Consider the following 24,003-nt stretch of genomic DNA (forward strand, 5'->3'; position numbering starts at 1 on the left):
CAATTCTGTTTCATCTTGTCAAATTCCAAATTACAAGAACTTTGCTTGTACACAAGCATTAGGAAACAAAACCAACGACTTGTTGTCATTGACGAGGTGATCTAAATTCAGTACCTTAAATTTTGATATACCAGTTGTGTCAACGTCTAGAAATTACGTAGATTTTTTCTAAACTATTGTGATATTATTATTAGTACTTGTGTGTTACAGGGCTGTGGTGACCATGGTTGTGAGTACATGACTGGAGGAAGAGTTGTCGTTCTTGGATTAACAGGCCGGAACTTTGCCGCTGGAATGTCTGGTGGAATAGCCTATGTATATGACAAGTAAGTTGTCACATTAAAGCTATTCTAATGCGTATAACTTTTGTTGCCCTCTCCATGAAAAAGGTGAATGGGGCATCTAATATGGCATGTTACCCTTGTCTGTCTTGTTTAAGTCCTACATACATTTCCAATTAAATGATGGAGCTAAACAGTTAACTCAAAATTTCAAAGGATGCTGAAGGTTGCTCAAATGGAAGCCCACTAATCAATGTATGAATTGAGTAGGAGGAGATCCATATTAGTAGTTAGAGCGTGGGATCTCCAATCTTTTTACATTTGATTTGGGAATCAAATGTTCTGGCTCTAATGCTGTACATGTTTGATATACATCATATGGTATTGAGTTAGCTGATGTCTGTGTGTCTCAGTGGTTAAAGGGACAATTCAGTGAGGCTAATTCTATAACATAACCAGGATGAAGCAAAATATAACATAAATGTATTGTTCGACATTCCTTACAAAACATATAACAAGAAATATTGAACAAAATTCACGACAATGTTAAAAATTTTGATTGATACCGTTGAAATTACAAATCATTGATCAATACTATTAAGAAGGTACAACATGTACGCTGTACCCATACCCGAGCCAGGAGTTCTAGACAAAAATTTGTTTACTTCATTAGCATGGGTCAGGATTTGACATACAAGACAACCGAACGCTTTGTGAAATGGGGGACAGCGAGTGAATTTGAACATTTCACACACATTTCACCATCATGGACTTTTCTGGCATATTACAGTAAAATCGACTTATCTAATTTCTATTAGAACTGGTTTGTTTCTGAAATATGTGCAAATTTTAATGTACCCTTAGACTGAATTGTCCCTTTAATCTAAGTACAATGGTCATAGACTTTAAAAGCTTTCATACAGACGCAGCTAGATATAAATAACTTTCTTCCTATATCAGGATGAAGATGTTCCACCAGCGTTGTAACCAGGAGTCGGTTGCTCTGGAATCCTTGGAGCTCCCTGAGGACCTGACCTTTGTCCAGGAGCTATTGGAGGAGTTCCAACACAAGACTGGGTCCCGACTGGCACGCAGTATCCTTGACAACTGGCAGGAAGAGAAACTCCACTTTGTTAAGGTACACATACCTGTATAATTCTGTTAATCTGTAGTATTTTGATTGTTTATTAACCTGTAATGGAGAATTAAGCTTTTGATTGACTTATACTGCAACATTATTTTGTTAGACTTTCAATAACAGTGGTTTTCTAGATTGTTTGCATAAAATTCAATGATTAGGATTTTCTTCCATTTTATTTTTTTTGTTTGTCATTCAGAAAGCTATAACAAGAAAGAAGAGAAAACAAATTAAAGATTTTTACTGTCAATAACACTGACTCGTTTAGACAGTTTATCTAGATAAATTAAACTCTTTATGAATTCTTTTTGTGTCTGAGCACCAAATAAAAAAAAAGATCAAATGATTTCAAGAAGTTGCTCAATCTAATTTACTTGTAATCTATGTAATAGGTATTCCCTCATGAGTATAAACGCGCCTTGTTGGAGGCAGAGAAGGAGAAAACTGCTGCGCTAAACGATGCCAGTGTCAACAACGGCGTTGTGAACGGAGTGAATGGTCATAGCAACAACTACGGAGAGGATCTCATCATCAATGGAGATGAAAAGGTAAGGGAGGTCATTCTTATAAAATCTGAACTGAGGAAGGGGAGGCTATTCTGATAGTCTATTATTAGAGCTTATAAACACAAGGTTATATAAGTACTGTGGCTAGATGAGGGAATTCTTTCTTTATTAAGTTAATAAGCAAGTTGTAGTATTGAAGTCTATATTTTTAATAGCATAAATATACACTGTCAATGAGTGCAAGTTAAAGTTTAAGGTTCTATGTAGTTTCACGAGAAGATGATAACCCTGGCAAATTTCCTTCGTTGTCTTAGATATGTTGATTTATTTGTCTATAATGAAAATGGGCTATAATAAAGAAAAAGGCGATAGTCCACTCAATCCAATATATATGGAGTTCACAGTATCAGCATTCACCAAGGGCTATTCATTTGTTATCATCATATTCAGAAACAGTACAATAAGAATATTTTAATAGACATGTGATCATATAACCTTATTTTTACTTTGTGATATTATCGTAACCTTCAGACAAAAGCCAAGGTCAGCAAAGTGGTAGATATAGAGGAGACAATACCAGATGCTGTTCGTAACCAGAAAAACCTGGAAAAGCTTGATAAACTAAGGTAATAATTTCATCTATCTTCTACACATTCATACAATAAAATATGGTTATAACAAACTCTGGGGACTAATAAGATGGCTTGGTTTTAGGACTAGTCATTATACGCATATTACAAATATCTTATAGGAACCCAATCTAATTAAAATTAGACTTGTAATTCAGCTCCACTACAATGCTCTACGTTAGGCTCCATTACAAGATCTAACAATGCCCCGTTCGGGGTCACCTCAGCATGATCCATGGCCTAGAATGGGAACATCTCGGGATGTAGTGTTAGCCGTTTATATTTCCGAATGAATCATCCACAACGAAGATTCCGTTGGTTAACCACAGGGGTCATGCTGAGGTGACCCTGAATGGGACATTGTTAGATCTTGTATTTGAGCGTAACATAGAGCTTCGTAATGGAGCGGAATTACAAGTCTAATTTTAATTAGATTGATAGGAACCTTGAGATGAATTGAGTACCATTACATTATAACTATCAATTGGTTGTAATCATGTTCCTTTTAAACTTGTTTTACTGTCTATTGATCAAACATGATATTCTAAGCATATCAATAGTAGCATTAATTATCTATACAGTGATTGTCTAATCTATATATTTAACAGAATTTTCTTTAAGTATAATTGTGTTACGTCCTAGTACAATGTCTAATCTTTGTATTTTTCAGAGGGTTTGTTAAGTATAACCGTGCCACGTACCAGTACCGCGACGTGAAGTCACGTCAGAAGGACTGGAAGGAGATCTACAATCATGGTGTGGTGAAGGACGGACTACAGCAGCAGGCGGCCCGGTGTATGGACTGTGGTGTTCCCTTCTGCCAGTCTGACAATGGCTGTCCTCTCAGTAACATCATACCCAAGTGGAACGACCTTGTCTTCAAGGTCAGCCTCTATATAATGATCCTGTATAAATTATGCACCTTCTTATAGGACAATATGAACAAAAATATGTTCAATTTCTTGGTAAAATTGGCATGTAAAACTTGAGTTTATCTTAACAAAAATTATGGTATTTGGCCTCTTTTAGGGGCTTTGAATTTAGATTTGTCAAATATAGACTAAAACTATGAATAACATACAGTTTCTTTCATATTTCAATTTCTTCTGCAAATTGTTTTTAATGAAAGCTCTATATTTGATCTCCCACTATTTTCACAGTTTTTATGTGCCCTTGGCACTGATTGGGTTTCATATGGTAGGCAAGTTTTGTTGATTTATAGAAGTATTAATCCTTGTACCTATCTCCTTGTCATCAGAACCAATGGAAGGAGGCCTTGGATCAGTTGTTACAGACCAATAACTTCCCAGAATTCACTGGCCGTGTCTGTCCTGCTCCCTGTGAGGTACAGTATATGTGCCCTATCTGTCGTGTTACTAATTAAGTCACTACTGTATGTGACACTTCTATCAACAATACACATTTATAACATCGTTCATTCACCTTTTCCCACTGGCACACATTTTACTTATCAAACTTCTTGAATACAAAGTATCTTCATTGAAAGTCTTAAGATTCATAATAATTCTGAACAATTTATATAACTCAGCTAGTGATCACAGCCTTAAGCAAGCAGTTACATGAACATTCCTAAACTTATGGAATTCCTTAACTAAAATTCTCCATAGAAACATCACAGAAGTTTAGGAACTTTCCTTAACTCTGAAATGCTTTTCTATGGAGAACTTATTTACAAGTTAAGTATTCCAAAGTTTAGGAAAGTTGGTGAAATGTAACATTCTGCATTGAACCACTCCTTCAGTCTATTTAACTTGTTTTAAGGGACCACCTGTCACATATAGAACCAGTATATTGAGGTCCTTTGAAGGATCACATATTAATAGTTTTGACTGTACAAAGTACTTCATATTAAGGTATGTTGTGGTCACATATTATCAAGTGTGTATCATCCAAGTTCACTGTACTACTTTTGATGTATAATCTGCCCTAACAAATATTTGTACCAATCCTCAGGGAGCCTGTGTACTGGGGATCCACTCACCAGCCGTCACTATCAAAAACATAGAGTGTAGCATCATTGACCATGGCTTTGAGCAGGGCTGGATAAAGCCGGAGCCACCATTACATCGCACAGGGAAGAAAGTGGTTGTTGTTGGTAGTGGACCAGCAGGGATGGCAGCCGCAGCCCAACTCAATAAGGTAAGCACCAAGTTTATAATATACAGGTGTTTTTATCATCCTAAAAATCTCTCACCTGAATCAAGAGTGTTTATGTGAGATCCACAGAAATATTGATTTCAGCAAAATCTATTATTGTTGATGTACTCTTTTATATGTAAAGAGAAAATATTGAATTTTAATGCATGTACAATGAACAATTAAGTTGTTTCACAAGAATTTGTAAGATTTTGCTACATATAGTATTACATACATGTACATAATGCTGTTGTCATAATTCAAACCTGTAATGATTATTGGTTGATTGTCATACCAGGCTGGTCACTTAGTGACCGTGTACGAGAGAAATGACCGTATCGGAGGATTGATGAGGTACGGAATTCCCACAATGAAACTCAGCAAGGAGGTAAGTACTAAACTGATGATGATAATTGATCTCGTGTTCATAAACAAAATTTTCCACTGAAATCAATAAATTCTGTGTTAAGATTAAAATATTCTTGAAAATGTTTTAGCAAAGTTAGAGAGACTATTGGAGTAGTATCACTTTGAATTAAACATGGTCATAAAGTTTGAGACTTTGTATGTATGACTTTCTTTGACCATCTATACATATTGGAAAGCTGTCCACTCCTATTTGTGTCTATGGTATTTGAATGTTAATGTTTAATGTTCATTTTATGTCAGGTTGTCCAGCGACGTGTCAACCTCATGGCTGAAGAAGGGATTGAGTTCAAAACAGGAGTTGAGGTAGGAAAGGACCTTCCTTCGACACAACTAGTAGAGGATTATGATGCAGTGGTCCTGGCCTTGGGAGCCACACACCCAAGGGATCTACCCATACCTGGTAAGTCATGTAATCAGGGGACATAATTAGGGGCTGGGCCTGGGAATCACACCCAAGGGATCTACCCATACCTGGTAAGTGACAAAGTCATGTAATCAGGGGACATAATTAGGGGCTGGGTCTGGGAGCAACACACCCAAGGGATCTACCCATACCTGGTCATGTGTCCAGAGGACATAATTAGGGGCTGGGTCTGGGAACCACACACCTAAGGGATCTACCCATACCTGGTAAGTCATATAATCAGGGGACATAATTAGGGGCTGGGTCTGGGAGCAACACACCCAAGGGATCTACCCATACCTGGTCATGTGTCCAGGGGACATAATTAGGGACTGGGTCTGCGAACCACACACCCAAGGGATCTACCCATACCTGGTCATGTGTCCAGGGGACATAATTAGGGGCTGGGTCTGGGAACCACACACCCAAGGAAACTACCCATACCTGGTAAGTCATGTGTCCAGTGGACATAATTAGGGCCTGGCTCTGCTCATCAAGGGGTTTTAGTTCGTTCAGTTGGGCTCAGGCCGATGCTGTCCAAAGGGAGAATAAAGGGGCTAGAGCTGTCCAGGGTGAACCAAAGCAACTACTTTGTGGTGTGCCAGTCCAGATGGAGAACGTCGGTGATAGGGTTGTCCAGAGGCTGGGGCTGTCAGGTTTGTGTAGCTAGGAGATGTAGAGATCCCAGAGTCTTGGGCTGTCCAGGGTAGGTAACTTTGGGTTTGAAGATGCAGGGCTATAACTATCCAGAAGATGCTAATAGGAGCAATGGCTGTCAAGGAGATGTAGATTTAGTTTGGGTCTATCCTTGTTTGTTAGATAGAAGTTGGGTCTATGCAGAAGGTATAATAGAGGTCTATGGCTGTTCAGAGTGTGCAGCTAGGAGCTGGCCATTGTTGTACTTAAAGGGCACAGCTAGGGGATGCAGTTCTTCAGGGGGTAGAAGTAAGGGGCTAACCAGTAGTCTGAAAATGGAATGCAGATATTGTTAATACATTGTATGATGAAATGATGACTTAATGCATGTGTTTTAGGTCGTCAACTGAATGGTATTCACTTTGCAATGAGTTTCCTGGAAACGTGGCAGAAGAAACAGGAAGGAAATGACCTTGACTACCTGAAGGTCCATGCTAAGGATAAAGATGTGGTCATCATAGGAGGTGGAGACACTGGGTGTGATTGTATAGCTACTTCACTACGACAAGTAAGTCATAATAGGTAACGGTAATACCGACTCAGGAGGATAGGCAGGGAGATAGAGGGGAACTCATGGGAAAGAGGATGGACAATAAGATAGGGGTGAACTCATGGGAAGGAGGATGGACAGGGAGATAGAAGGGAACTCATGGGAAAGAGGATGGACAATAAGATAGGGGTGAACTCATGGGAAGGAGGATGGACAGGGAGATAGAGGGGAACTCATGGGAAAGAGGATGGACAGGAAGGTAGGAGTGAACTCATGGGAAAGAGGATGGACAGGAAGATAGGGTAAACTCATGGGAAGGAGAATGGACAGAAAGATATTGTGAACTCCTGGAAAGGAGGATGGACTTTAACAGGATGAAGTCGAATGAATTCATGGGGAATAGGGTGGGCAGTAAGACAATTTGCAAATTATACTGTTAGAAACCCTATTATGTTAGCATAAGTGGTATACAAAGTAGGGTTATTGACAACACAATATAGAAAGTATAAAATCATGATACAGTGACTAATGACAGATTGTCTTATTTACCACAGGGTGCCAAGAGCATCACCTCTTTTGAGATCTTGCCCCCTCCTCCACCATCCCGGGCAGCTGACAACCCCTGGCCTACTTGGCCACGTGTGTTTAAGATGGACTATGGTCATGAAGAGGTGGAACTCAAGTTTGGACGTGACCCCAGGATATTCAATATCAAAAGCACGGTTGGTATATACAAACTATGGTTTGAAATACAGTCAAAACTTGTTAAAACATGAGTACCTTGTTTAGATTGAATGGTTTTGTTGGTTCTTGGATCCTCGAAAGTGTTATCACAGTCCAGTCGACTATTTTGTCTGACAATATATTTCATAAGATAACCGGCTTATCTTATTTTTAGCCATGTCATAAAGGGATATCACAGCAAATGTTTCATAGTAATAATAGATGTTTAATATTTGTCTATCATTTATCTTAAGCAAGTTAGAAAATCACATATATCTATAATGGTGCATGTCAAATTATTGAAGATAACTTATCTATATTATATTACGGATACCCCTTGGTATAAAGAAGGTTGATGAGTGTGATGAGAACTATACTTTTTGTTTTAACAGAACTTTGTGGATGACGGGAACGGTAATGTGTGTGGTATCAACACAATGTTAGTGGAATGGACTAAGGATGAGTCTGGTCGCTGGACCATGACTGATGTTCCAGGTATGAATGATCTGTGTCATGTTAATTTAAAAAAAAAAAATTCCCTCCAGTTTTTCGACGAAGAGTAGGTGGAATAATTAACACTGGCCGTGATAGGGTTAATTTCATAACTTAATTTGTTACTATGTACTAGGTGGTGCTAGGTTAGGACTTAATCGGATCTAGCGAATACGCATCCATTGGATAGAAGGCATTTTTACATACTTGATACCTTTTCTGCTCCATATCTTATCTCTTCGCAAGACTCTGTACATAAACAATTCACTTATCATAGGAACATTGCATAATAAAACTGAACACTGACTACTTGGTTCTGATAATTGTTCTACTGCTATTGCCAGCACTCAATACTGCCAATCTCTATGGCCATGAAAAACATTAAAAAAGCCCTGAAAAAAACAGAATTGCATGACATACTTTCAGAATTGGTCTCATAGGACTTTCATGGTTGGTCTTTTTCACAAATATTGATAATATTTTCATGCAATCCTGCCAGGAAGAACATTGTATTTGATCATAACTTGTATTTTTTGTATCATTCAGGATCTGAGAAGTTGATTAAGTGTGACCTTGTTATGTTGGCTATGGGATTTTTGGGGCCAGAGAAGAAGATTGTGGAGGAAATATCAACCAAACTTGACCCTCGAGGGAACTTCCAGACTCCCAGAAATAAATACAGTACAAGTGTACCAAAGGTCTACGCTGCTGGGGGTATGTATTATTGCAACAGAGAGTGGTCAGAGATATCATACTGTCTATCTGTCTGCATTACATTCATAGTTATTATATATTCTACCACCAGTTGGTAAAAGTTTATTGGGTAAATAAATTTGGAATTTTGTACAAAATTATTTTTTTGCGTTGTTTGTTGTTCAGTTAAATGTGGAATTTGATCATATTTAATGTTTTAAGATTTTTCAGAAACATTGTTTTTATCTTTCTCCATTGTTATCTGAAGATCAATAGAGATGTTTCAACTTTAAGTTTGTTTGATATAAAAGTGTACAATTTTGAATAAATCTTTATCAAAGAGTTCACAGGTAAAGTGTCAGATGGCAAGATTGAACTGCAATTATATTAACGGATTCAACATTTAAGTATGTATTTTGACTATAAACATTAACAGCTGTGTACTTTGTTCCTTTTAATTAACAAAGATGTTTTTCCTTGACAGACTGTCGACGTGGCCAGTCTCTGGTTGTATGGGCCATCTCAGAGGGCAGACAGGCTGCAAGACAGGTTGACCTTGACCTTATGGGCAAGACCTCCCTGGCAGGACCAGGCGGAATTGTATTCCAACCCGAGAACTGACGGGGGAATACATGTAGTGGACTACATTGTAAATCATTTAATCGTTACATATCACGGTCTTATACAATGTACAGTGTATGACATTCTTCTTGAAAATTTCAACCAAGCTGTTATGGTACTGTCATTGTATCATGATACCTAGAGGCTTATAGAAAATAGGCTTAAAAAGGGAGAGCAAAAAACAAGATCCATATATAATATGCATCTTGGAGTAATGTAATGTCAGATGCATTACATGTACAAGGATCAAGATTGGTGCACAGGGGTTTGAAGTTTTTCTGAATGCTTGCATCCTGTCAAGCCCCTGTGATTGGTGTGATGAAGATTAGTACGTGCTTTTCATGTGTATAAAGAAATCTTGATTCCTATATTATCCATGCTGAGTGATAAAAGACTGGCTTTGACTTGTTGTGTTGTTAATATAGCAGTGTCTTGTGCGACTTCTGCTCCCAGGTACCATTGCTGGATATAGTGCTTCTTCCATTGTGTCTTTCATCTTAAACTTTGTTCATGCCGAAGTTTTGTTTTTGTGTTGTTAGTTATCATCGATCGTTGAGAGTCTTGTGCTACCCACTTTTAGACCTGTTTGCCTGCCAAAATCGGCATAAAAGGTGGTGGTATTGTTTTAGGTAACTGTGCTACTTATACATTATAAACTACAACAGTAAACAGTGGACAGATCCATAGATTTTGTTGTCAGTTGTGATACACATACTATGCAGACATGTGTACCTCCATGTAATAACATGCTTTACTGTTGTTAGAAATGAAATAATTTTTAAAACTTTGATGATCTATTAAAGAAACTATGATGTTAAAAACTTAAATATAACAATACATTTTTACATTGGTAATAGATATATGAAAAAATATAAAAGGATAGTAGAAAATCTTTGAAATATCTCTGTAATTGTCCATATTTGAGATTTGAACTGGTCATATATCTTATTTTATATTTTAATAATTTTTTAAATAACCTGAGTTAAGGAGAATTTAAATTGAAGAGAAACTATAGCACAAATTGAGTACATCAGACAATATCAAATTTGTAAATATATATTAAGTCAAACTTTTAATATACTTGTGCAAAGGTTTGGGCAGGTCCTGTGTTTGTCCATATTAAAACTGTAGTTGTTTGGACTGCCTGTGATGTTAACCTCAAAACTGCTGTTATTGAGATTTTAATTTTATTTTGTAGAACTGATGTTTAAGTGCTAGACATAAATATATGGTTGTTATATTTTTGTGCCACAGGGGCTATATCGATCAAATGTTAGTCTCACTATATACTGGTATGTGATAAACAGAATGTGTAATTAGATCAAAAATTAGCGCCATGTTGTACTGGTATGTTATATAAACAGACAGTGTCACTAGTGGTTATGCTTACTGTTAACCAACTTATTTCCGCAGCGACTTATTTTTACGTTTTTCTGCGGAACGACTTATTCACGACAATTTTCCAATCTAGACTTGTTATTTTTACATTACTTTATGTGTTGGAAAAAAACTTGCAGCGATTTATTTTGTGATTTCCAATAGCCCACAAAATACGTGAAAATTTATCGCAAGCGGAAATATGTTGATTTACAGTACATGTATATAGATATATAGAAAATATAAATATACTTACATTCAAATCGGTCTAAGAAGACCAAATCTGTCTATAAAGACCACTCAAGGGACATGGAAAATGTCGTCTCTATAGTAAAGTGGTCTTTATACTAATAGGTCAAGTGTCACTGTGGTATAAATGGTCATTTGGGACCCTAAGAAAATGGTCTTAATAAACAGGTGGTCTTTATACAGAGGTGGTCGCTAAGGCAGGTTTCACTGTACTATCATGTTTATATCACATTTACATTATATCCTATAAAATACGAGATTGAATATGTTACACAGTAGCAGTATATCGTTGGTAAGCTAATTGGCTAGTAGTATATCATGTAGTGATATAAAACTGGGTGTATCGCCTGGGTTACCGAGGATGGTGTTAGTATTACGTAGTAGTATATCGTTGGTAAGCTAACTGGCTAGTAGTATATCATGTAGTGATATAAAACTGGGTGTATCGCCTGGGTTACCGAGGACAGTGTTATTATTACGTAGTAGTATCCTTTAAACTATTATAAAATATACATTAATATGTAGTGTAGTATTGAGTATTCACGTCTATTTCATACATATACCATAATCATCAGAACCCCACATGTGATCTGGCTTACACCATTCATCAGTGGTGAGTGCACCAGGTATAAATGGTCACCGAGGGTTTCTGATGATACTATACCACCAGAGAGAGTTACTTTGTACATATACCACCTGAGAAAAATATAGCGAAATAGCTACCTGTTGTTATAGTTACCCTAACAGAATACTGGTACCAGAATTTTTAGTTAAATGCCGTGTACGTCTCTGTATATCCACTGAACATACTTATATTTATGCATTGTTTAGTTTTAAATGATGAGATTATATTATCAGAAGCACACTATTTTATTCTCTTAATACTTTTGTTTCCATTTTAAGTAATACCATTAAGTCAATGTTACATTTTGTTTGATGTAAGCATGCAAAGTTTGTATTATATTCTTGTCAAGTCCATTTTGACTTGTGATTTAAATTTCTCCATTTTGTGCATATATCGTTTTATTTGTTTGAATAGTTTGAATATTACAGTTGATACTTTGGAATGGGATTTAACGCAAGTTGATACTTTGGAATGGGATTTAACGCATCTTTATTAATATCTAATTGTTTATCAAAAACATAGTCAAAATGTGTTCAGAGTTTCCAAAGGGCATGGTCCATTTTGTTTTCTACATTACATTCACTCTTACAATGAGCTTATGAGCTATGAGCTATTCTAATAATGCTGGAAGACCTTTATTTGCTTTTTTCATTGTTTTAATCTGTTTTCTTAACTGAGTATACTGAGTAAAGTCAACTCCCGTCAGGTCAGCTGAACCTTAAAGTACTTTTTTTCTGAGAAATAATTCAATCTACGCAAACCATGTTAACATTAAATGTAAAATACTCTATATATTCATTTTCAAACAAGTGTCATCCAGGAGAAAATACATAAATAAATCATTAAGAATGTCTCTTCCTTTGTAAATTCCTCTTGGTTGTCCTCAGGCATATGGCCTGAAAATGGCCAATTCCATGTGAAGATAACCAAGAAACCGGAAATGTGCAAAAGAAGAGACTTTCCTATTGATTGATTAATATTAATTGTTTTTGGTTACAAGTTTTGAAGATGACCAAGAAACCGGAAATGTGCAAAAGAAGAGACTTTCCTATTGATTGATTAATATTAATTGTTTTTGGTTACAAGTTTTTATTTGTTTACAGCTTTCCCCAAATTGTGATTGCAGGAAACGTTACTGTCTGTTGAATAAACACTATACAAAAGATTTTGTCTTATGTCCTCATTCCTTTGTGATACATGGAGTTTCCACCAAAACAGATCTGCCAAAATACAGATACCCGTTTTCAGGTTGACGGACTGTCCCTAATGAATAACAAAGTAAGGTTTTGTAAAATCCTAATTATCTCCACATTTTTGTCAAAGGTAAAAGCCTTATATAGAACATAAAGATTGTCACTCAGTGACTTGGCCAAAATGTTCATGTTGTGATTATTAGACATTTCTCTTAGGACAAGAAATTTGGCGAAACATACAAGCACACAACAACCGAACTAAACCATTTAGTTGTACTAAAGTAATTTTATATACAAGCACATGCAGTGTCAGAATATATGATTATGAAGGGTACTAAAACATCATAATATATTTCCTCTTTAATTAAGTACAAGTACTACTGCTCTCACGGTTCCATAATTAAGTACAAGTATATTTCCACATGTGACATACATTACTGAATTCTGAATCCTGTAAATGTCGTCCAGCCGCCTCCGTAAATACGTATGTTTCCATGGTTAACTCCAGCATTTTCCAGAATACGGACCCACACTTTATCTCCGACGTCTAAACGCATCACCACCGAGTTGGTAGCCTGGTTGTCATACGTCTCCCCCGCGGCGTAGTTCACCATTATGTTTCTGCCATTATGGACCAGTTCCGTTTCGAACTGATCACCAGAGTCTACCATGATGGTGACCGAGAAATAATACATCCCGGCTTTCGGACAGGTAAATACTCCAGTAAGGTTACTGTACCCAGACCCTTCGTTCATAACATTTCTTTCAAATATCAGAGTCTGGTGTACTCCAAGATGATTTTTCGGGGGACCTAGTTGTGAGGAGAAAGATATAACCGGTTCGGCATCGTTTACAACCCGTCGATCTGAAGTGAAGTATATATGTGTTATAAAATAAATGTGAATAGGTTATAGATAGGTTCAAACGTATGTTATACTGAATTTATTTATTTTCAGTAAGATTAGTTATATTAACGGTTGTATAACATGCAGCTCCAGGTCTAACAAACTTTTCTGTAGGATACTAATTACTTGATAAAAGATGCGCCAAATTTATATTCTACACATGATTTTGGCCATGCTGGCAACGTTTGCAACTCCCGCGAGCGACAGTGCCATGCGCATTATATTGTCGCTCTTGGATTGTGGCATTGCAATTATTTTCATTTGTCGCCCTTCGCATGGCGGCTTCGCCAATACAACAATACTTCATGTCCATAACCGAAATCAGTCACCGTATATGTACATGTATAGAGGTCTTCTGGTGAGCTGTTTCCGTCAGGCTGTATATTCCAGTGAGATAACACTACAAACAGCTAGGATAGGGACTCAATGAAAAGCAATTTTCGAAACAATGTGTATTGTCTTTTGAAACTTGAAGTAAAACTTACCTCTGATATCACGCGATAGATTTTCACTTTGACCACACGCATTTAATTTTAATTCAAACTCTTCGCGCATGGCTTTTAGCTCTGACGCAAATTTCTGTTCCATTTCTTTTATGCGATGTTCGAAGTGTTCCTTCGAAGGCGCCACGGCAAGGATGGCCACCACTAGCCATAGTAATAGTATGATCCGTATCATTTTGACCTAATAACAAATTCAATAGTATAAATTAAATAATTGTCAATGTATATCAACTGGTAATAACATACAACTGCGTTAAAAAAATTAAATACAAGGCAGCTCTAAGCTTGGTCCCGATCCTGTGTAATTGCGATCTACATGGATGGACATATAAATTATATGTAGATTTAGTTTCTTAAAAATGGAAAAGGTTGTTCAAACAATTGCATATTGGCGTTCATCTTCACTTGCCAAGGGTTTCGATACGATGCAATTCTTGATTAGCGGAGAGAATTGGTCTACAAATGGGTCAAATGTTGAACTCTTTATCAAATAATGATAACATATTGTTCATTTAATTGATGTATCTCACCATATTTGATTTGTTTGCATGTTAACACATATATATCGATAGCTAACATCAGAAACAAATTAAAGTGTTCAAATATAGAAAATTGTAGATAACGAAGCTGCGAAAGGCGGTAAAATAAGAATAACATTTGTGTATGTTTTCAATATCACCCTATGACCCTGGTCTGTTGTACGTGTCATAAGTCCATAAGTAGTCCTTATCATATTTAGCTTAGAAGATAACAGATATGAAATTCCAAATATCATGTATATGTGTATGTGGGATCGTCTTGGTCGATTACTCAATTTTGAGACAGTCGTGGACGGGGGGCAAACATGTCTTTTTTGTCCCCCCCCCCCCCCCCCCCCCATTTTCGCCGACTAAAATTTTCTAAAAAAATGCTTATTTGAAAGAAAAAACGGTCCTCCTGCATATATTTCGAACTTCATTCTAGAAAATTTTCCGCTGCGCGGCGCATTTCTTAAAACGTTCAAGCACATAATGTCAAACCTTAAATAGTAAAAATTCAATACACACAAACTAGACTAAAAATGTCCATCAAGGGATTCAGTGTACTATTTAAAAAAATGTCTCTTAAAAGATCAATTTGTTTATATGTCTTAGCGAGACAATTAATTCATTTTTTATGTTACACAACAATGTGCCGATGGTGTGAAGCCGGTATATTCAGATCGAGTAGGGTTGCATAATGTTATGACGACACAATTATCATTTCTAAATGCAGGTAGCTTTAAATCGAAAAATTACCATGTTAAGAACGCTTTATAATCATTAAAATTTATCGTAAAACTCATCTCAGCCATTCTAAATCGTAATTTTTTTCCCGGGGGAGACCCCCGGACCCCCTCTAACACCAAATTCTCGCGCCTTTGGGCGCTCGCAAATACATCAAAATGCATCGTAAAACTCATCTAAATCGTAATTTTTTCCCCAGGGGAGACCCCGGACCCCCAAAAACACCAAAATCTCGCGCTTTCGGGCGATCGCAAAATTATCAAAATACATAAAACTCATCCCGGGGGTCACCCTCAGACCCCTAATAAAACACCAAAATCTCGCACCTTCGACGCTGACACGCTAATTTGGCCAATTTGCGTATTCGTTAATTCCTTTTAGCGACTCCATTGTCTATAAATGTGTACAAGGATTAAATTTAGTGATATATGAAAAATGTATATAAATCAACAAAATATTGAGGATCTTTGCCCCCCTATGACGTTTCATCTTCCTACGCCACTGAAACCATGATTTAATATAATGTTTAATTATATAAACTTTATATTGATACAAAAATATCATTTGCAGACAATTACACTTGAAAGTAGTTAGCCAAGGGAAAATACCTATAAATCGGAGGTCCATCTGCCGTCAATAAAGACAAAGAAAGAGTTTTCGATACGTTTCAGCTATAAAATAGAAATACAGCATTAAAAGTAAATTGTTCTAAAAATCAATACTCTACAATAAGTATACACTTATTTGTATTATCACTACTGGGACCCTACCAAGGAACAGTACCTTCATGAAGTAACGGTATTCGTAAACAGCTCCAGACAATATGCACACAATCACGACTATTGTTCCGGTCACGACTACTGGTTGGGTCCCAATGAAGTACGATACATATTCTCGGCCCCCATCCACAGGGGGCCAACTCAATGAAAATGGATGTTGTCATACATTTTTTGTATTTGGTGGAAGGACTGATGAGTATACATGACAGTCATGTGATTTTTCAGAGCATACGAGATTTGAAAAATTATTTAAAAAACCGGTATATTTACTATAAAACAGTCTCTGTTTTCTGTTCTATAGTAAATATCCCGATTAAAAAAAATTAAATCTCGTATTTTATGAAAAAAAAATCACATGACTGTCATGTACACCAAATACAAAAACTGTATGACATCATCCATTCATTGAGTTGGCCCCTGTGCCCCCATCGGCTGTCAAGCGAGTGAAAGGAAGCGAAGTAACTCTGATGGATGATAATATAATGATAGGAAGCACGTTTAGTTTTTATATCCGGATAAATCAGCACACACACTACTATACCGTCCGAGTCGGAAATTAGACTTGTTCTTGTGATAATGTCGTACAGGTATATATGTAGGCCTATGACCACAGGGACCTGGCACGAAAAAAATTAACCAATAATATACATATATATATATTAATATATATATATGTATACTGTTAGTTAAAAATTTTCGTGCCAGGTCCCTGTGCCTATGACAAATGATCGAGAGGTATCGATGTTTGCTGCAGTTTACAGCTATCTTATCAGGTAAATAATTACGAAAAATCATTTATTTATATTTTAAAAAATCAATATATTTTCATAACAACCTATTGACTCACATGATGGGAATGCTTCTTTTTGATAATTCATTGATTTATCTACAGTGTACGTTATACATATATGTGAAACGAAAGTTGACATTTTTTGTATGTAAAAATGATGTGTTTCATCTTCGTAAATTCATCAACAGCATGAAGATTTTAAAGGTTCATTGTTACCTTCATGTTACCGTTAGCACTTATGCAAATAAAAAGGGGACAGCTACTTGATAGTTTTACTTTCGTTTTAATGCTATATAAGTTATAATTATGATAAACCTGATATGGCAGTTACATATACAGAACTAGCAGCGCCGTCTACATGTAGTGCTACAGGTGTAGTCCGCTAGCTATAGACCTGCCTATAATAGGGAAAACATCCCTTATAATATATACGCGCCGGCAGGTTTAACAGACTAAAGCTCTACATGTGTAGCAGGAGAAAGCATGGGCACTAACTCATATAATACATACTTCGCATTTAGTGGATGAAACCGTCAACATACATAACAGTCATGTTTTTTAGAAACTACGTAATTTGAAAATTATTTAAAAAAATATTTATGCTACATACATATGTATAATACCCCTATTTACACAACTACTTTCAATAACCGAAATGCCTAGGATACTGAATATTGCGCCTATAGCATGCTGAAATGAAGGACTAGATTTCTACCAAGTTTGTTCAAATGAATGACATTGATTTTCCTTCATTGTCACAGGGGTCAAAAAGGCTAAAATATTTAAACATCTTCTTGTAAATAACAAAGAGGCCTAAAGACCTGCTATTGGTAATGTAGCATGCTGGGATTAAGTTTGTTCAAATGAAAGACCTTGATCACCATTCAAGGTCACAGCAAGGTGTCAAATAGGTTAAAATCTTTAAACGACTTCTTGTGAATAACTAAGAGGCATAGAGACTTTATATTGGACATACTGCATGCTGAGATGGAGAGCTTACCAAGTTTATTCAAATGTATGACATTGACCTTCATTTAAAATCACACGAGTCAAGTAGAGTACTAGACTTAAAGTGAATAGTCGGGCAAAGAAAACCAGTATAAATGCGTTCATTGGCCTTCCAAAAGTTCTCACATATTAATACGACGGTCAAGTTCTGCTTAGTTTCCCAGTTCTGACCATTAAAGTAAAGAAAAGTTGAAAGCACTGAAAGCGAAGCTGCGTGGAAATGTAACCACGGACATAGTGAGCCGGGAGGACGTTTTAGAATTTCCATACTTTAAATTAATTTCTTCGTACGCAGACAGATTTTGACGAGAGATTTTATTTTTCCATTTCATAAGAAATTACACACCATTTTTACCGACTTGAGCCATCCTTGCCCGACTGTTCACTTTAAACATTTAAACAACTTCTCGTGAATGACTAATATAAGAGGTTTGGAGACCTGATATTGGGACTATATAGCATGCTGGAATGGAGCCTCCCGGCTACCAATTTTGTTCATATAAATGACATCGAACTTCATTCAAGGTCACATGGATCAAAAAGGTTTAAATCTTTAAACGACTCCTTGTGATAATTTAGAGGCATAGTGACATGATATTAGACCAGTAGCATGCTGGGATGGAGGACTACCACTTTTGTTCAAGTGAATGACGTTTACCTACTTTTAAGGTAAAAGTCATCAGATACATGTAGTTCAAAAAACTTACAGTTTTAACTAACCTACTTGTATTGCCTTACTTGATAGCCAGTCTACTGTATACCGTGACTACGTTGTTTTGTGAATAGTAAATATTTAGTTATATTGTGTAACTGTGAAAAATATTGTTTTCATGAAAAGAGGAACACTAGCAAAGCAAAATGCAGGTCTCAATTTTTTCAGAACTCGTGAGAGAAATATCATTTTAACCACGAGGGAAAGCAAAACGGGCATACATGAGGCTAATTTGTCACATTTATTTTTCGTTTTATATAATGTACTTTTCAATCTGATTAAAACCAGCTCTTCAATACGCGTACGTAAGCGTATTGAAGAGCTGGTTTTAATCAGATTCGTGTACTTTTATAATAGTATACATATGTAATGACAATAGAGTCATCGTCTGATCATGATAACATTCTGTACAAGGTTCAAAAAGCAGTTCAGACTGATATTGTTTCTCCCTTATTCATTTGGATTAGAACCTTAGTCTGGTTGCACATGACTATTAGTAAGTTATAAAATTAAATGTTATATTTACACGTCGAGATTCGTGATCGTCCTGCATGTTCTTAAAATATAATAGCAGTATTAATTCAGTGTGCATTTATTGGAGGTGGTAACTTCTCTCTATTCTAATAGATTTACGTTACATGCGTTCTGTAATTGACACATTGTAACAGTATGTTACACCTACTTCCATGAAGACACTGGTAGAAATTTTTTATCCATGGCTTACAGCATATTATCACTCTATGCGATTTCCAGTCGTTCTGATAGGCTCTGTAGGCTTTAAGTTGATCACTCTCGATGGCGGTTTTGCCTTTGACTACACAGCTGAGAAGTAAGCTCAAATAAGATGTTTTACAAAGAACGAAGACATCAAGTCGAAGACTACTCCAAAGTTGACTATGTGCTAATATATCACAAGTTTCTGCAAGGAATCATGGATGTTTATGTAATTCGTCGGGGTCGGGCGACATTTTCGAATTTGCTGCTTTGGTGGTCTTTTGAAACAATTATTCAATGGCATCAATGGTTTAGAAGTAGTTGTTCAGTGACGGTTCTTTCTATAAAGCCTTCACGGACGGATGCTGTTTGCACCTACCCTGGACATGGGATGTCCACCATTTTACAGTAGTACTAGTGGGCTGTTCCTTTGATAAATCATAGCAATACACGAGCTCCTCCTATAAGTTTGGTGAATGAGATGTAAATAATTTTGTTTATTTATTTAGTACATCGATTTTCATGACACAATGGTAATCAGATTGCTACCGTGGAAGAATGATGACTTTTAAGACATTCATTAGTTGATCAAAAACAAATACACTCACAAGTCCGTAACTGTGCCATTATATTGCTGTATTATCTACATAAAACAATCGGTAAATGTGTAGTCGCTGATTGTTTTTTCTCGTTTAGCCATTCAACTCTCGTTCAATTCTCGTCTCCAGTAAATTATCCCAGGAAATAACAAAATGTATTTGCCCAGAATCACGCCCAGATGCTCGCACACTCGATATAAGGTGTCCGGATGCAAGTACTGCATTCCTTATAAGTTGATGAAACAACATACCGTTTACGTTTTTGACTTTATTTTTCTTCGCAATGAAATAGTAGTTTAACCAAATAGTAGGCCTATAACGTTAGTCATCGTAACCGCATGTAGTTTTTGCACTGTTTTTCTACATTGAAAGAAATAATTTTTTGTTTCATTTGATATCGTCATCACAATACACGGCCTGACATTCGATAATTCAGCAATAAAATGTTACGAGGCAAACCTGGATTTTACGCAGATCAGTTATATCAAAATAGGGATGAAATCATGCAAAAAATTGACGAACATTTAACAAATGTATGTAATTTTTCATGCACCAGTAAATTTATAGTGATGCTTATCGGACTTTGAACTTCTGTTTTATCCAATTTGCAATTTAATTTGTTTTAGGTAACAAAAACTCCAAAGATCAAGATGGCAGAAGGCGGGGTGGTCCGCCAGAAGTCGCTGGAAAGAGACACAAATCTCCCTGTTTCTTCTTTGGCACTGGATTGTCCTATCTGTCTAGAGCAGTTTCGACATCCAAAATCTCTTCCTTGTCTACATTCCTTTTGTGAAGAATGTCTGGATAGCTACATTTCAAAGGAGTTGTCTGGAATGATGACGTCGGTGACTTCCTTCTCTTGTCATGTAAGTCGTAATGTAACAGAACCTATGAATCCATCAGAAGGCAAGGAGTGTTGGGCTAAACAACTCCCTACTAATAATATGGCGGTCGAAATCATTAAACAATTACATAGGTCGAATGAGCCAATTTCATGTGAACCTTGCGAGAGAAAATGTACCATGAATATTCCTGCGGAGTTCTGGTGTAAGAAGGGCAATACTTATTTTTGAGAAACTTGTAAAAGCAATGTCCACGATTTGTTTCATGGAAACTGTGAAGCTGAGAACATTACCGAGATGAACAAGTCAGTTTTGATCCGACGGCAAGCGCCAGGCATTGGATGTGAAAAGCATAGCGAGAAACTGGAATATTACTGTGAAGATCATCAACTTCTTGGATGCAGCAAATGTATCATTGTCTATCACCGAAAATGTGAAGTAGTGACATCGACAGAAGATTTCCGAGAAAATCTGAGCAAAAGCTCAAAATTTGATGGCCTTATGGAGGAACTTCGTAATTACATAAAAGACATGGACATTCTTATCAGAGATGCAGATGAAAAACTACAATCCATGACTCAAGATCAAGAAACCGCACTGGAAAGTTTAACCGACTTACGTAGAAAAAATAACTAGAGGTTTGGTTTACTCCAAAAGGAGCTTACTGACAATCTGATCTTTACATTCAAGAAAGAAAAAGAAAACCTGGATATGACGAAACAGAAATGTGAACGCTTGATGTTTGCTATGCAAACTACGCTGACGTCATCAAAAGATGCCGCCTTGAAGAAAGACGCAGTGGGAACAATCCGTATATTCCAGAGAGGTCAGGCGGAAGTCGAGTCATGTGGAGGCCTAGTACAGGAATTACAGAAATCTTCAGTATCTACAATTCTAAGGCACGAGTATGATCAAACAATTTTCGCCTCAGACGACAGAGAGAATGGTCTTACAATGGGTAAGATAACAGTTCAAGAAAAAAGGAGACTGCCACCTACTACATATACTACTCCTTTGTCCGAATGCCATTTGAAGGTGACGGGAAATTCAATATCAAAGTTCCTTCAGACAAGAACGACTGTTCCGCATACGGTGTTGCTCTTTTATCTGGTGGACGAGTTGTTGTAGCAGACAGTGCAAATAAAAAAGTTATTTACAGACAAGAGGCCCAGAGGGCCTGTATCGCTCACCTGGTTTGTAATGCCAAGTAATGTTCTGAATACAGGTTCATTGTTTCTTTTCTGAAGGAATTTTAATATTAACCTCTAAATCCCCTATTGGGCCCCAAACCTCCCGCCCCCAGGGGGTCAGAGCCAAAATTTATACAAGTTCTGTTCCCCTTCTTCCAAGGATGTTTATGGCCAAATTTGGTCACAATCCAAACAAAACTCTAGGACAAGAAGTGATTTATAGGATTTACCTCTATTTCCCCTATTGGGCCCCACCCGTCCTGCCCTCGGGTGGCCAGAGTCAAAATTTATACAAGTTCTGTTCCCCTTCCCTCAAGGATGTTTGTGGCCAAATTTGGTTACAATCCATGCAGAACTCTATGACTAGTAGCGATTTAAAGGATTTAAATCTATTTCCCCTATTGGGCCCCGCCCCTCCTGCCCCCGGGGGATCAGAGCCAAAAATTTCAGAACTCTATGACAAGTAGTGATTTAAAGGATTTACCTCTATTACCCCTATTGGGCCCCGCCCCTCCTGCCCCCGGGGGACCAGAGCCATTATTTATACAAGTTCTGTTCCCCTTCCCTCAAGGATGTTTGTGGCCAAATTTAGTTACATTCCATTCAGAACTTTACGACTAGTAGCGATTTAAAGGATTTACCTCTATTTCCCCTATTCGGCCCCACCCCTCCTGCCCCCTGGGGACCAGAGTCAAAATTTACACAAGTTCTGCTCCCCTTCCCCCAAGGATGTTTGTGGCAGAATTTGGTTACAATTCATGCAGAACTCTATGACAAGTAGCGATTTAAAGGATTTACCTCTATTTCCCCTATTGGGCCCCGCCCCTCCTGCCCCGGGGGACCAGAGCCAAAATTTATACAAGTTCTGTTCCCCTTCCCCAAAGGATGTTTGTGGCCAAATTTGGTTACATTCCATTCAGAGCTCTACGACAAGCAGCGATTTAAAAGATTTACCTCTATTTCCCCTATTGGGCCCCGCCCCTCCTGCCCCCAGGGGACCAGAGCCAAAATTTATACAAGTTCTGTTCCCCTTCCCCCAAGGATGTTTGTGGCCAAATTTGGTTACATTCCATGTAGAAACTCTATGACTAGTAGCGATTTAAAGGATTTACCTCTATTTCCCCTATTCGGCCCCACCCCTCCTTCCCCCTGGGGACCAGAGTCAAAATTTACACAAGTTCTGCTCCCCTTCCCCCAAGGATGTTTGTGGCAGAATTTGGTTACAATTCATGCAGAACTCTATGACAAGTAGCGATTTAAAGGATTTACCTCTATTTCCCCTATTGGGCCCCGCCCCTCCTGCCCCCGGGGGACCAGAGTCAAAAAAATTATACAAGTTCTGTTCTCCCTTCCCCCAAGGATGTTGTGGCCAAATTTGGTTACAATTCATGTCAGAACTCTATGACTAGTAGCGATTTAAAGGATTTACCTCTATTTCCCCTATTGGGGCCCCGCCCCTCCTGCCCCCCAGGGGACCAGAGTCAAAATTTATACAAGTTCTGTTCCCCTTCCCCAAAGGATGTTTGTGGCCAAATTTGGTTACATTCCATGTAGAGCTCTATGACTAGTAGCGATTTAAAGATTTACCTCTATTTCACCCTATTGGGCACCCGCCCCGCCCGTCCTCCGCACAGTGGGACCCAGAAGTCCAATAAAATTCTATATACAAGTTACTGTGTTTCCCCGTCCCACAAAGGATTGGTTAGTAGGACCTAAATTTTGGTTACATTTCCATTCAGAGAGCTCTGACGGACAAGCAGCGAATTTAAAAAGATTTACTCTCTATTCTCCATCTGCATTTGGACCCCGCCCAACCTGCCTCCCCAGGGGACCAGAAGCACCAAACATTTCTATACAAGTTCGATGTTCCCCTTGTCCCCCTCCTGGTTGTTGGGCTTTATGGTTCAAATTTTGGTTTAATTCCATGGAGAAACTACTTATGACTAGTAGAGGATTTAAAGGTTTTTTACCTCGCTATTTCGCCCCTATTTTCG

General features: G+C 37.5%; 2 protein-coding genes and 1 pseudogene across 3 annotated transcripts in view; 2 read left to right on the top strand and 1 right to left on the bottom strand.

The window, feature by feature from the left end:
* The window catches only part of LOC138330850 (uncharacterized), a 64,225-nt gene extending 51,553 nt beyond the window's left edge, over window positions 1–12,672 (top strand). For both annotated transcript variants that reach the window (XM_069278355.1, XM_069278363.1), the window contains 14 exons: window positions 211–326; window positions 1,242–1,419; window positions 1,812–1,967; window positions 2,457–2,551; window positions 3,225–3,438; window positions 3,813–3,899; window positions 4,529–4,714; window positions 5,010–5,099; window positions 5,381–5,540; window positions 6,578–6,747; window positions 7,284–7,451; window positions 7,845–7,947; window positions 8,491–8,658; window positions 9,122–12,672. In XM_069278355.1, the coding sequence (XP_069134456.1) occupies window positions 211–326; window positions 1,242–1,419; window positions 1,812–1,967; window positions 2,457–2,551; window positions 3,225–3,438; window positions 3,813–3,899; window positions 4,529–4,714; window positions 5,010–5,099; window positions 5,381–5,540; window positions 6,578–6,747; window positions 7,284–7,451; window positions 7,845–7,947; window positions 8,491–8,658; window positions 9,122–9,258 (2,028 nt within the window). In that variant the 3' untranslated portion in view covers window positions 9,259–12,672. The remainder of the gene's footprint in view (window positions 1–210; window positions 327–1,241; window positions 1,420–1,811; window positions 1,968–2,456; window positions 2,552–3,224; window positions 3,439–3,812; window positions 3,900–4,528; window positions 4,715–5,009; window positions 5,100–5,380; window positions 5,541–6,577; window positions 6,748–7,283; window positions 7,452–7,844; window positions 7,948–8,490; window positions 8,659–9,121) is intronic.
* A 433-nt stretch (window positions 12,673–13,105) lies between these two features.
* On the bottom strand, window positions 13,106–16,373 carry LOC138310661 (complement C1q-like protein 4). Its single transcript, XM_069251957.1, has 3 exons — window positions 16,159–16,373; window positions 14,093–14,291; window positions 13,106–13,567 (listed from the first exon to the last, which is right to left on the bottom strand). The coding sequence occupies exons 1-3, from the start codon at window positions 16,162–16,164 to the stop codon at window positions 13,137–13,139; spliced, it is 636 nt and encodes a 211-aa protein (XP_069108058.1). The 5' UTR covers window positions 16,165–16,373; the 3' UTR covers window positions 13,106–13,136.
* Window positions 16,374–16,849: 476 nt separating this feature from the next.
* Window positions 16,850–22,443, top strand: LOC138330884 (transcription intermediary factor 1-alpha-like; annotated as a pseudogene).
* The last annotated feature ends 1,560 nt before the right edge of the window (window positions 22,444–24,003 follow it).

Source organism: Argopecten irradians, chromosome 1, assembly GCF_041381155.1.
Source record: "Argopecten irradians isolate NY chromosome 1, Ai_NY, whole genome shotgun sequence".
In the NCBI taxonomy this organism is placed as follows: Eukaryota; Metazoa; Mollusca; class Bivalvia; order Pectinida; family Pectinidae; genus Argopecten; species Argopecten irradians.

Bases quoted from the DNA above. Each gene is read 5' to 3' on its own strand.
- LOC138310661 (XM_069251957.1), bottom strand. The intron at 13,568-14,092 runs GTAAGTTTTACT...ACTTCACTTCAG, and splicing joins TCTATCGCGTGATATCAGAG to ATCGACGGGTTGTAAACGAT.